We start from the raw sequence: 12,436 nt of genomic DNA, 5'->3' as shown, positions 1-12,436 counted from the left end.
ATAAAACTGCCTAGTTTATTACTTGTCTTTTCAGTTACATTAATGAAATATGTTTAAATGAATTTAAACTTCCTATTTTATTGTTTGTCTTTTTCAGTTACCTTAATGAAATATCCTTAAATAAATTTGGACATAATGTCATTTAATCAACCAAAAAAACTCATGAGTTATCCTTACGTGTAGGGGTGTCAATATGGGTAAACCAACCCAATCCAATCCAAACCCAAATGGATTGAGCAGTTTATGAATCATGAGTTAATCCAACCCATTAACTAAATGGATTGGGTTAAACCATAACCCATTTAAATTAATGAGTTAGTGGTTTTATTGGGTTGACTCATTAACAATAGTATTAGTAAACATAATTTACAAATATTTACTATATCACAATAATATTACCATCAACTTACTAACATTTAATAATTAAAAATGCTAATCAAAAATTAGCAAATTATATAATTTTCTTTTCTCAAGTTATATAATATAACTCATCAAAATATTTGAATTAACAGAAAATCAAATGTCTAGCAAGAAAAACAAGATTGCCTCTCTAGTCTCCACCATTACACATTAACAAGAACTATGGTCGTTTGGTAATAGAACACAAACAAAAGTCTCTAATTCCAATCGAGCCACTTCATCATTTCGTTCACTTCTCTTGTTATGTCTGCCCATTGTTTCACCTAAAACACAAAATCAACCATTTGAGTGCAAACTCATATCTTAAAATCTCTTAGAAGAAATACAACATTCAAAGAACCAATTTAGAGATAGAGAATATTCTGCTTGATGAAACACTCACTGTAACAATCATTAGCTACACTATTCATTTACCATCCAAGGTGTAAAACACTTTACATAACAAGAATCCAAAAAGAAACTCGTTTCAAAAAGGGATTTTCACAAGTGCTTTTCTTGTTGAATTATATTGAGGACACAACAGCCACTACCAAAGAAAGAATCATAGTATCGCAATAAAACCAACGAGAATGACACACTCAAGAATCATGCATATCAAATTTCTCAAGTAGAGTCAAAGAAAAGAGTCAAAATATTTACTTTGAAAATAATCAAAGAACTTACTCCTTTGGTGGACGTGTGATCATGTCTTCCACATCATTTGGACTCGGTCTAATAACAACCGTCTCACCTTCACCATTATCATCTACAATTTCAGAAGAGGATAGTGTTAGACTTTTATACACATGATCAGTTTATAAGACAAAAGTATGTATACCTTCATCATCAAGCATATTATAACCATATATCCAAGAACGAGTACACAATAGAGCTTGGACGTTACTAAGATAATCTCTAAGTTCTTCATATTCAACAGAAAGGAAAGGAAGATTATGTCTAATAATCACTCGACTAAACTTTTCCCTAGAAACTTTATCATCAAACTTCCTTTCCTTTCTAACATCCAAACAATTTGAGCATTTCTCAGCATGACGTTTCAAATTAGATGTTCCACTAGTTGGCAACCACACATAGTTCTTTGGACACTTTTTACAATATGCTCTCTCTTGGCCATTCTCATCTTTTTCTATTGTAAAATAATCCCAAGCAGTTGATCTCTTAGTTCTTTTTGAATGATTAGAACTTACTAGAGCCGTTTGTGATGCACTTGTGGATGATTGGCCACCACTGTTTAGAAGATCTTCATTATTCATCATCTTTGTTGACACCTTGCTGCTACAAGACTTGTAGTACAAGTGTTCCACAATCACTGATACCTGTCAATATAAAGAAAGTCTATTAGCACTATGAAGAGACAGAGTCAAAGAAAACTCTTCCAGCCACAAATAAAATAAAGCTTGAAAGTCTACAATTTTTTCTTCATACGCTAGTCAAAATCTGAATTTCAACAAAGACATATCACGTAAAGAACTACAATCACTGATTCCATGAACTCCCAATAGAGAAAAAAGCATTTTCCAATAAGAAAATATCAAACCAAAACCTATTTCTCACAGACTCATCAACAAAATTATAATTTCTTAAATTAAAAAGAACTCACCTTGCTGCTACAAGTGTTCCACAAACACGTAAAGGATGTTGATACCTGTCAACGTAAAGAACGTCTATTAGCACTAATGCACTATGAAGATACAAAGTCAAAGAATACTTCCAACCACAAATAAAATAAAGCTTGAAAGTTCACTAGTGTTTCTTCATAAACTGGTCAAAGAGACCTTATCAATGAGCTTATATGATGAAGCGAGAAATCTGAATGTCAACTTGAAAACATTGAAAACGCAAAAATCATTTTCCAATAAAAAAATATCAAACCAGAAACTATATTTTGAAGTATAGTCATTTTCCAATAAAAAGTGACTAGTATAACCCAAAATATCATACGCATGATCAAATCGAGTATACAAAGACATCACAACTCAAAACTCAAATACAATCCAACTTACAACGCTGGTGGAAGAGTAGTGGTGATACTCAGTGTTTGGTCTCCTTGGTAGTGAAGATCTGAAAAAGAGCAACATTCAAAACTCATTCTACAATCAAAACATCACAAAGAGACTCGGATACTAAACATGAATAGCTTCAATCATCACTCAAGAAGAACAAAGGTACATCAATACAAATAAATAAACCAAACAATGAGACAATCCTTCCATGAAAGTCACTTTCAAACCCAGAAAAATTTACTTCAAAATTGATCCCAAATCAGCAAAATCAGTGACCCATAAAGCCAAATTGAAAAAAAAATAGAGTTTGACTCACAAGGAAGATGAGTTGATGTGTTGCGATCGATAACCCAAAAGCAATGACCCAAAAGGGTTGATCGATGTCGTGATCGATGATGAAGGTCTCGTGAGATCGAGAAAGAGAGAGCGTCTCGTGAGAGAAGAAAGAGAGAGAGAGACTAAAACATTATGTGAGAAAAAGTGGGTTGGATTGGATAATCCATAAACCATTTTGATTCAAACCAATATTAATCCAGCTCACTAAACTCATTAACCCATAAAAACCATTTATCCATTAACATCCAAATTGTTAACCCATTAGAACCATGGATTGGTTTGGTTTGGGTCAACCCATTAATTTCAACCCATTTTGACACCCCTACTTACGTGCATAATTTTAATAATGGAGATTTTTAAAAACGTGCATCATTAAAATGTTACCTAAAACATGCAACACTAATATATAACATGCATCAATAAAACTTGAATTTGACTCACACAATTGTACGGATATTATTTTCAGTTGGTTAAATTTAAAAATAATTATTTATTCAAAAAATATTTAAGAATGGCTATGTTTTTAAAACTTATATGGTATTATTTGCTCATAACTCATTTGTTATTTGATAAATTGTTAGAAAAAAATTTTTAGCATAATATAACTCAGTTGTCATTTGCTAAATTTATGGTTTTTATTTTTATTTTTTATTATTTAATTATAATATTTTCATTTTATATTTGAATGATAAATGAATTTTCTTTCAAACAATATTTTTGTAAATGTATTTTTTTAAAAATAATCAATATATATTATTAAAAGAGAAGTACCCATTTGAAAATGTTCTTACTTCATTAATTAAACTCCTTTTTTTTTTTTTGCTTGTCTTCTTCAGTTGCATTTATGAAATATCCTAAAACGAATAAAACCGCCTAATTTATTACATGTCTTTTCAGTTACATTAATGAAATATACTTAAATGAATTTAAACTTCCTATTTTATTGTTTGTCTTTTTCAGTTACCTTAATGAAATATCCTTTAATAAATTTGGACATAATGTCATTTAATCAACCAAAAAAACTCATGAGTTATCCTTACGTGCATAATTTTAATAATGGAGATTTTTAAAAACGTGCATCATTAAAATGTTACCTAAAACATGCAGCACTAATATATAACATGCATCAATAAAACTAGAAGATTTCATGGAAGTCTTTATGGACTATTTCTCGGTATATGGATCCAGTTTCAAAAACTGTCTCGATAACCTATGTAATGTTTTGGCAAGATGTGAAGAAAAAACCTCGTTCTAAATTGGGAAAAATTCCACTTCATGGTTAACGATGGAATCGTCCTAGGACATAAAGTTTCCTCTGCTGGTATAGAAGTGGATTGAGAAAAAATTGAGGTAATGATCGGTTTGCCTGCACCCAAAAATGTAAAAGACGTGAGAGGTTTTCTCGGGCATGCCGGATTTTATAGGAGGTTTATACAAGATTTCAGCAAAATCACTAGACCACTAACAACCCTCCTCTGTAAAGAAAATAAATTTGACTTCACACCAGAATGCGTAAAAGCTTTTGAAGAAATAAAGAAAGCTTTAATAACTGCCCCAATCGTACAAGCACCTGACTGGAATCTTCCTATCAAAATTATGTGCGATGCAAGCGATTTCGCTGTTGGAGCAGTTCTAGGGCAAAAGAAAGACAAGAAGCTACATGCTGTCTACTATGCCAGTCGAACACTCGATGAGGCACAAAGGAATTACGCAACAACAAAAAAAAGAACAACTTGCTGTAGTCTATGCATTCGGAAAATTCTGCCAATACGTAGTCCGTTCGCGAGTGATTGTCCACACCGACCACGCTGCAATAAAATATTTAATGCAGAAGAAAGACGCGAAACTACGACTATTGCGATGGATCCTGCTACTCCAGGAATTTTGACATCGAGATTAAAGACAAAAGAGGAGTCGAAAACGGAGTCGCAGATCACCTTTCCCGGATACAAATAGAGGATGACGTTCCTATCGACGATTTCTTACCAACAGAAAACGTTTACCAAACAGATTCATTCGTCGGAAAAATATGTCTCACATCCGAGGAGCCATCAATCGACGCCGACGATGCTATGTCGATCGACACTCCCGATGATCAAAACCAAGAAACTTCTCCCATAACCATCACTTTCGATATAAAAATCAGCGTCGCATGCAACAAGTTGCATCCTGGACATGATCCCCCCGTAGACGGAAGTCTGAGTCGGGAAGTGCATGCAGTCGGAAAAAGTTTAAGGGATAGACCTTGGTACGCTGATATAGTAAACTATCTGGCTGTTGACGTAGAGCCCGAAGAGTTAAGAGGTTATACAGGGAAGAAATTTTTAAGAGAAGTTAGGAGATATATTGGGATGAACCATATCTCTACAAACATTGCTCTGGCGGGATATATAGACGCTGCATCGCCGAAACTGAAATCCCTGATATTTTATTCCAATGCCATGGATCCGACTACGCTGGACATTTGGCAACCTAAACGGTATCAAAAATTCTTCAGGCAGGATTCTGGTGGCCAACCATGTTTGGTGATGCTCATGCATTCATAGCACAATGCGACATATGCCAACGAAGAGGAAAAATCAGCAAAAGACATGAGATGAAACATAAGTCTATTCTACAAGTAGAAGTATTTTATTGTTGGGGAATAGACTTCATGGGTCCTTTCCCTTCTTCGTACGGGTACAAATATATCCTAGTCGCTGTTGATTATGTATCAAAATGGGTCGAAGCGGTAGCTTCCCCAACAAATGACGCGTCTGTAGTTATCAAGCTTTTCAAAAGCATTATCTTCCAGAGATTTGGAATTCCCCGAGTAGTCATAAGTGAAGGTGGATCCCATTTCATCAACAAAATTTTTGACAGATTACTCCAGAAGAACGGGGTGCACCATAGAGTTGCTACACCCTACCATCCACAGACAAGCGAAAAAGTAGAAGTCTCAAATCGGTAGATCAAAGAAATCTTAGAAAAGACTGTAGGAACCTCTAGGAGAGATTGGTCTAGGAAACTGGACAATGCACTCTAGGCCTACCGGACTGCATTCAAAACTCCATTAGGAACTACCCCATTTCACCTACTCTATGGAAAATCCTGTCATATACCAGCTGAGCTAGAACATAAGGCAGAATGGGATATAAAATTATTAAATTTCGACATCAAACCAGCTGCCGAAAGGAGACTCATGCAGCTCAACGAGCTGGATGAAATAAGACACTTAGCCTATGAGAGTTCAAAGATATATAAAGAGAAGACGAAAGCATATCACGATAAAAAGATCATCTCCGGGAACTTTGAACCAAATGATCAAGTTCTACTATATAACTCTCGACTTACGCTGTTTCCCGGAAAACTCTGATCTCGTTGGTCAGGTCTTTTCACTGTTGTGGATATCAAATCGTGTGGCGCCATTACACTTATAAACGATAAAGAAAACGAATTCACAGTGAACGGTCAACGAGTAAAATATTATTGGTCTAATCCACCAATTAGCAGGCCTTTAAACTTAGGCCTTCTTCCTGATAATTAGACAAATCGAACCTCGAGTCGAGCTAAAGACTTAAATTAAGCGCTGAATGGGAGGAAACCCATTTCTAGTTTTAAGATATTTAGGATTTAGTAAAAAAAAAACTAATTATCGAAAAACATAACGGCTGTCGATCGACGAAGACACCTCTTCATCGATCGACGGGAAATGAATAACCACGGGCTCATTTAAGTCGACACTCAAACAAACCCGAAAACCCTTCGAAAAAATCTTACCCCTTTTCTCTCTCGTTTCTTGGCCAAATCGGACGATTCTCACGCCCAATCCACTCGATTTTCAACTCTCTATCCGTTTAGATCACTTAGCCCACGAATCAACATGGTATGAACATGAAATTTTCTAAATTTTCGTTCTTGTTAGGGTTGAGATAAAAGATGAATTAGAACAAGGGTTTTAGGGCTTATATCGATCGATTTGTGTTGATGGAATGATAGAATAGGGCTTATAAGTTATAACCACATGTTAGTGGTCTAGCGGTTAAACTCAACTTGGGAAGTCATGGGTTCGAGCGCTGGGAGGTGATTATCTTGAGGGACCTTCGGGCCTAATACGGAGAAGCCTGCTAACGTGTGGCCACTGGTGGGATTTACATGGGGTGATCACCAGCCCTCCTGGATGCCTTGGCGGGCTCCCCGGCTAAGCTCCGGTGGACGGTCATTGGTGCTAGTCAAATCCTCTCGAGGCTCCGGATACCAGGGTCATAAAAAAAAAAAGAATAGGGATTATGGATTGATTCAACTAATTATATATGCTATGCAAATCAAATTGCATCGAATGGGTTTTTGCAGGTTCTCACGATGGAGATATCGATCGATGATCCCATTTACATCGATCGATTTTATTACTGAAATATCGATCGATATCGACACAGATCTGTCGATCGATATGGACAACTTCACCATCAAACTTCGCTGATTTCGTATATTTGTTTGTGAACTTTTCTTGCAGATGTATGAAAGGAGAAAGAAGAGGAGATTTGACACCGGCAGCACCAGCACAACTCTACCCCCACCACCAATCCGCGACCAACACCCTTGGCCAAGAGAGCGCGAGGACGTCCCCATCCCACTATTTGACCGCTTCGCTAACCCTCAAACTGTAGCCAAGAGCTCGGAATGCAGAAACCGTGCGATCACGAACATGTGGGACGACTATTACAACATATTCTACAATGAGTGGATGAGGGTTTCCATCGAGCCGACGGGATTCATCGACCCGGACGTGAATAGACTGTTGGGCATCAGATCGGACCTCTAGGACATGTTCGTGGAGCTGTGTTGCAGGCTGGGATTCAGACTACACGGATGGCTTGACTGAGGTTCGGTTTTGGTTCGGCTTGGACAGATCGGACGGACGGACAGACGGAAGATCGGCTAGACGGCTGCGATGGAGGAATGGGACGGCCAGTTTATACCTGAAACAAGGATGAATCTTTTTATGAGTTTTATGATTTCTATATGAAGAACATAAAATAAACTATATAAGAAATGATAAACTGAAGCAAATATGATTCTTATGGATTTTCTTTTAAGATTCAAAACTAAATGATATGCAAAAATGAAAACAATTCAAATAAGAAGGATAGAAAGATGGATGATGGGATCTTTGTTGCTGGACGTGTGTCTCTCTCAACAAGGATCAGTGGATGGAGAATGGACCGAGGATGGAATCCGGCTTGCTTGATATGAATCTCTTCCAAGCTGGATCGATGGATGGAATGGATAGATGGATATAGATTGACTCTCTCAATCAATGGACGAACAGATGGTCTTGAATCACACAAGGCTCCCTGGACGTGGCTTCTTTAGGACTTAGTGAATCACACACAAAGAACTAGAGAAATAACAACAAAGAATACACAACTTTGTTTAAAAGAAAACGATTTCTTATTACTTTAAAAATGATCAAGGGTGCTTTACAATGAAACAAAGACTAGAGCTTTATAGGCTCGACCAAGGACTCTCTAACAGTCTGAAAATGAACTAAGGAAAGAAAATAAATCAAAATAAAATGCTTTGAGTCAATGGCTTTGATGGCTCCATGGAACTAGCCGTTAGGCTGATTTGTTGCCTTTGGAGTAGACTGATCTTGTATCTTGATATCTTGGAGAAGTATCCACGAAATAGGAGTCTCTGGCTGCTGATTAAACTCTTAAGGATCTTGGTTTCTTCTGGTTCAAAGGAATAGAGCCGTTGGTCCTTGCTCATTAAGTGGAGACAACTTTCCTTGAATGCATATGGTGTGGCCGGATATGGAAAGGAGAATCCGCCTGATCCTCTGGGTGCTGGTGCATCTATGGACGTCTTGGGTGTCTTCTGAATGGTCTAGAGTATCTCCTGGTTTCCATGGATAGGCTTGGGTTAGACCAAATCGAGTTGGTTGGAAACTTTCCCAAATTGATGTCGGTTTGGCCGGGTTTAGGAAATTGATTGCATCTTTGTTTTCCCTTGACCAATTCTTCTGATTTCGGGCTTCCTGGAAAGCTAAGACACTACTGTTGAAGCCCATGCTTGAATCTAGAGAAGGCCGCTTCATGGTTGGGTTGAAATCCTCTTCTAAAGGCTGATACTCGCAATTGAACGGGCTGGGAAACCTCCAACTTATAAAATTCATAACTTCTTCGTCCGTGAAGATTTTCTTGTAATTCCAAGCTCCAGTGATGAATGGTTGAGCTGGACTTCTGTGAAAAATTTTTTCATGCCAAAATTCCTTATGGTTGTTAAGATGCACTTCTTTGAATGACCCTTGGTCGCGGGTAGCTCTATTGAGGCAGTTGTGGCATTTGTTGCTTATCTGGCTGAGCTTCGGTTCAGGTACGGTTTCTGTGCCTGTAACATTCCCTCCCCTTGAAAAGGTTTTGACCTCGAAACTGTATAACCTGCACCAAGATAGAGCAAGTCAGCTTCCATCCTCTTTTGGGAGTCTAAGGTCATACCTTGGTTGGATTTTGATTTAGTGATGCATGGTGCATCTGGTGGTTCTTCTTTGAACAGATAGGATAGGATAATCCCTCTGGTCCGGCCTGGTGTGAACTTAGCCTTGGAAATATCTCCAGAATTTTCAGCGTTTGTTCCTGTCATAAACTCAACTTCTTTGGCAAAAGACAAGTGTGTTATGGCAGTCATGGGATATTCAACATATAAATGAGTTCCAATTTCAGTAGATGAAAAATTTTCTTGCTTTTTGTCTAAGTGGGATGGAAAAATTTTCTTGCTTTTTGTCTAAGTGGGATCTAAGACAAGGATTATGTTCTACATAATTTTCTAAGCATCCTAGTCTTTCTTCAAACTTATCAGGGCATAATAAATCAGTATGCATAATATCCAAATAATTGATTATCGAACAAAGGATAGTTGCACTTACCTGATTTGGAAGCTTGATTGGTGCATCCAATGTCACGGCCTGTCTGTTTGGTGACTGGTCTGGGGGTTCTTCCTGAAGTAAGATGCTACTGGTCGTAGTGCCATCTTTTCCAGAGAGGTGTTTAAGCAAAGATGGCTCCTTTGGTGGTGCCTTGTCATCTCTCTTTAAAATCACCTTCTTTTGCTTCATAGGTCCTTTGCTAAATGATGTACCTGTGTCACACCTTTTGGGACTAGACAAGCATATCATGGTAGCCTTGGAAGAATCATAAACAGAGCACACTAATTTATTTAAATTATTTTGTACCTCCTCATGTGCTTGGACCGAAACATCTACTAGTTTCAATGGATTTCTAGTGGCTGGTTTAAGTCCTTCTTGTGGGTCTGGTTCAGGGATGATTTCTTCTTGTTTTAACCTTGAAACCACGTCCTCCTGGTCCTTATTTAGACCTGCATAATCAGCCTTTGGGCAAGACAAGTGTATTATACCAGAAGTAGGAAATTTACATACTAAGTGAGATATAACTTCACTAGTTGAATCCAAGTTAACTTCTAGTGAATTAGAAGTCACTACTAGCCTAGTTGGACATGTTACAGCAAAGTGGCCTTTCTCATGACACCTATAGCAAATTAATTCTACTGGTTTTGAAAATTTAGAAGACTTACTTGGTTTCTTCTTCTCATGGAACTTAGGCAATGGCTTTGTACTTAGCTCTCGAGTTTTGGCTTGTGGAATTGGAACTCCTTGCACGCCACTGACCCTTGCTGCTGTTGTATGCTCGGTTTCTCCCTTGATGATGAGTGTAGACTCCTGGTGTAGCTTTAGGTCGTGAACATTTTTGAGCTTAGCCTTTCGATTTGGCCTTTTTGCCAATATCAGCCGCCTTGGTTCAAGATTAGTATAGACCCGTATCTGATTCAACAGCTCATCTCCAGCTCCTTTCACATATTCTTCATACAAGAGTTCTTTCATTTCTTTCCAAGTAGCTTCTGGTTCATCATAGGCAAGTCGCCAATAAGCATCTTGTTCCCACTTTCTAAAGGCATCTTCAGTGAGAGTGTCTTCGGCAATGGTTGTCTTATCCTCTTCATGGACTTGATTAGAATCAAACCAATGTTCCATATCTTTCTCCCAGCACAAGTATGCTTCTGGTCCTTGATGATGGCCTGCAAAGATGACGTAACCAGGTTGATCATCATTTCTTCCAGACTCACTTAAGGCCTCTTCTTCTTCAGCAATGTCTTGTTGAGAGTCTGTCTTTCCTCCATAGTTTTCCTCAGAGTTTCCTACACTGGTTTGTGAGCCAGTTTCGTCTTGGTATTCATCCTTCTGGTCAGAGTAAGGTACTTCACACCAGGGTATGCCTTCAGCATGAGACTCGTCTCCAACTTCTTCTTTAACAGATTGGAAACTTGCTTCTCCTCCATCAACATCTTCATAGACTTCTTCCGTTTTAGAGAAATTTTCCTCATGCTCATTTGCCTCTTCTAAACTGATTTCAGAATCAGCTTCCTCTTGCCATGAGCCTTCCTGGTCAGCTTCAGGATCATCACCTTCTGTCTCTTCTCCATGGCATTCATCTCCTTTATTGAAACTGATATTTGATTCAGTTTCTCCCTCATACTCTCCTTGGTAGCTGGTATCTCCATGTGAGTAATCAGGTGGCTCTGGTTCAGGATATGCTTCAGCAGGATCGTCTCCATACTCTGACATAGAGTAGTTATCATCAGAACATGACCCATCACAGCCATCCTCTTCATCGGACCAAGCTTGGTCGGCTTCATCAAGATCGGAGCCTTGGCTTGATTCATAAGAACTTTCTTCCTCAAAGTAATCTGCCATGGCGTCTCCCCTTATTGGTACCTTTCAAAAACAGAGAATAAGAGTATCAAGTCGTGGCTTAACAAAAGAAAAAAGAAGAATAAGAAACAAAAAAAAGATGGAAACCTAGTATATTTCTTTTTTGAAGGTTTTGAAACAAATGGAAAATTAACTCCTATTTTTTTTTTTTTGTTTAACTTTATCAAGCAAATCCCGAAATCTATAAAATAAAACAATGGAAATAAATATTTATTTTGGTTTTCAATTTAAAAGAAACAAAACAAGAAAAAAAAAAGATTTTATGCTTGATGCAAATAAACCGAAAAAGGAAACTGGAGCTAGACAACTTAATGCAAACAAGGGAAGTTTTTTTTTTGAGTTTTCTAAATGAATCAAACAAGATAATGAGGTATCCTTTTCGTGCCTATCTCTGGTTTTAAAACCAAGAGCAAGCAATTCAAAATCGGACAGAAAATGCAACACTATGAATTTGTTTTTTTTTAAAATGATTTTAATTGGTGAACAAATGCAATAAGATATGATGCAAGGATAAGATATCACCAGATTCAGGAGCTTGAGCTCTGATACCAAATGTTGCAGGCTGGGATTCAGACTACACGGATGGCTTGACTGAGGTTTGGTTTTGGTTCGGCTTGGACAGATCGGACGGACGGACAGACGAAAGATCGGCTAGACGGCTGCGATGGAGGAATGGGACGGCCAGTTTATAACTGAAACAAGGATGAACCTTTTTATGAGTTTTATGATTTCTATATGAAGAACAGAAAATAAACTATATAAGAAATGATAAACTGAAGCAAATATGATTCTTATGGATCTTCTTTTAAGATTCAAAACTAAATGATATGCAAAAATGAAAACAATTCAAATAAGAAGGATAGAAAGATGGATGATGGGATCTTTGTTGCTGGACGTGTGTCTCTCTCAA

The 12,436-nt window shown here is 37.6% G+C and overlaps 1 protein-coding gene across 4 annotated transcripts; it reads right to left on the bottom strand.

The window, feature by feature from the left end:
* Positions 1–443: 443 nt before the first annotated feature.
* LOC106377048 lies at positions 444–3,075 on the bottom strand. 4 transcript variants are annotated; one of them, XM_048765512.1, is made up of 6 exons: positions 2,740–3,064; positions 2,424–2,481; positions 2,021–2,065; positions 1,608–1,736; positions 1,084–1,165; positions 444–683 (listed from the first exon to the last, which is right to left on the bottom strand). In XM_048765512.1, the coding sequence occupies exons 1-5, from the start codon at positions 2,931–2,933 to the stop codon at positions 1,103–1,105; spliced, it is 489 nt and encodes a 162-aa protein (XP_048621469.1). In that variant the 5' UTR covers positions 2,934–3,064; the 3' UTR covers positions 444–683; positions 1,084–1,102. The 4 variants fall into 4 exon arrangements, with proteins under 4 accessions (XP_048621469.1, XP_048621468.1, XP_048621467.1 ...); XM_048765511.1 differs by lacking the exon at positions 1,084–1,165 and having other exon boundaries at positions 2,740–3,068; XM_048765510.1 differs by lacking the exons at positions 444–683; positions 1,084–1,165 and adding an exon at positions 805–999 and having other exon boundaries at positions 1,475–1,736; positions 2,740–3,075.
* Between the last annotated feature and the right edge of the window lie 9,361 nt (positions 3,076–12,436).

This window comes from Brassica napus, chromosome C8 (genome assembly GCF_020379485.1).
Source record: "Brassica napus cultivar Da-Ae chromosome C8, Da-Ae, whole genome shotgun sequence".
Taxonomy (NCBI): domain Eukaryota; kingdom Viridiplantae; phylum Streptophyta; class Magnoliopsida; order Brassicales; family Brassicaceae; genus Brassica; species Brassica napus.
This window is presented reverse-complemented; position numbering and strand designations above follow the sequence as displayed.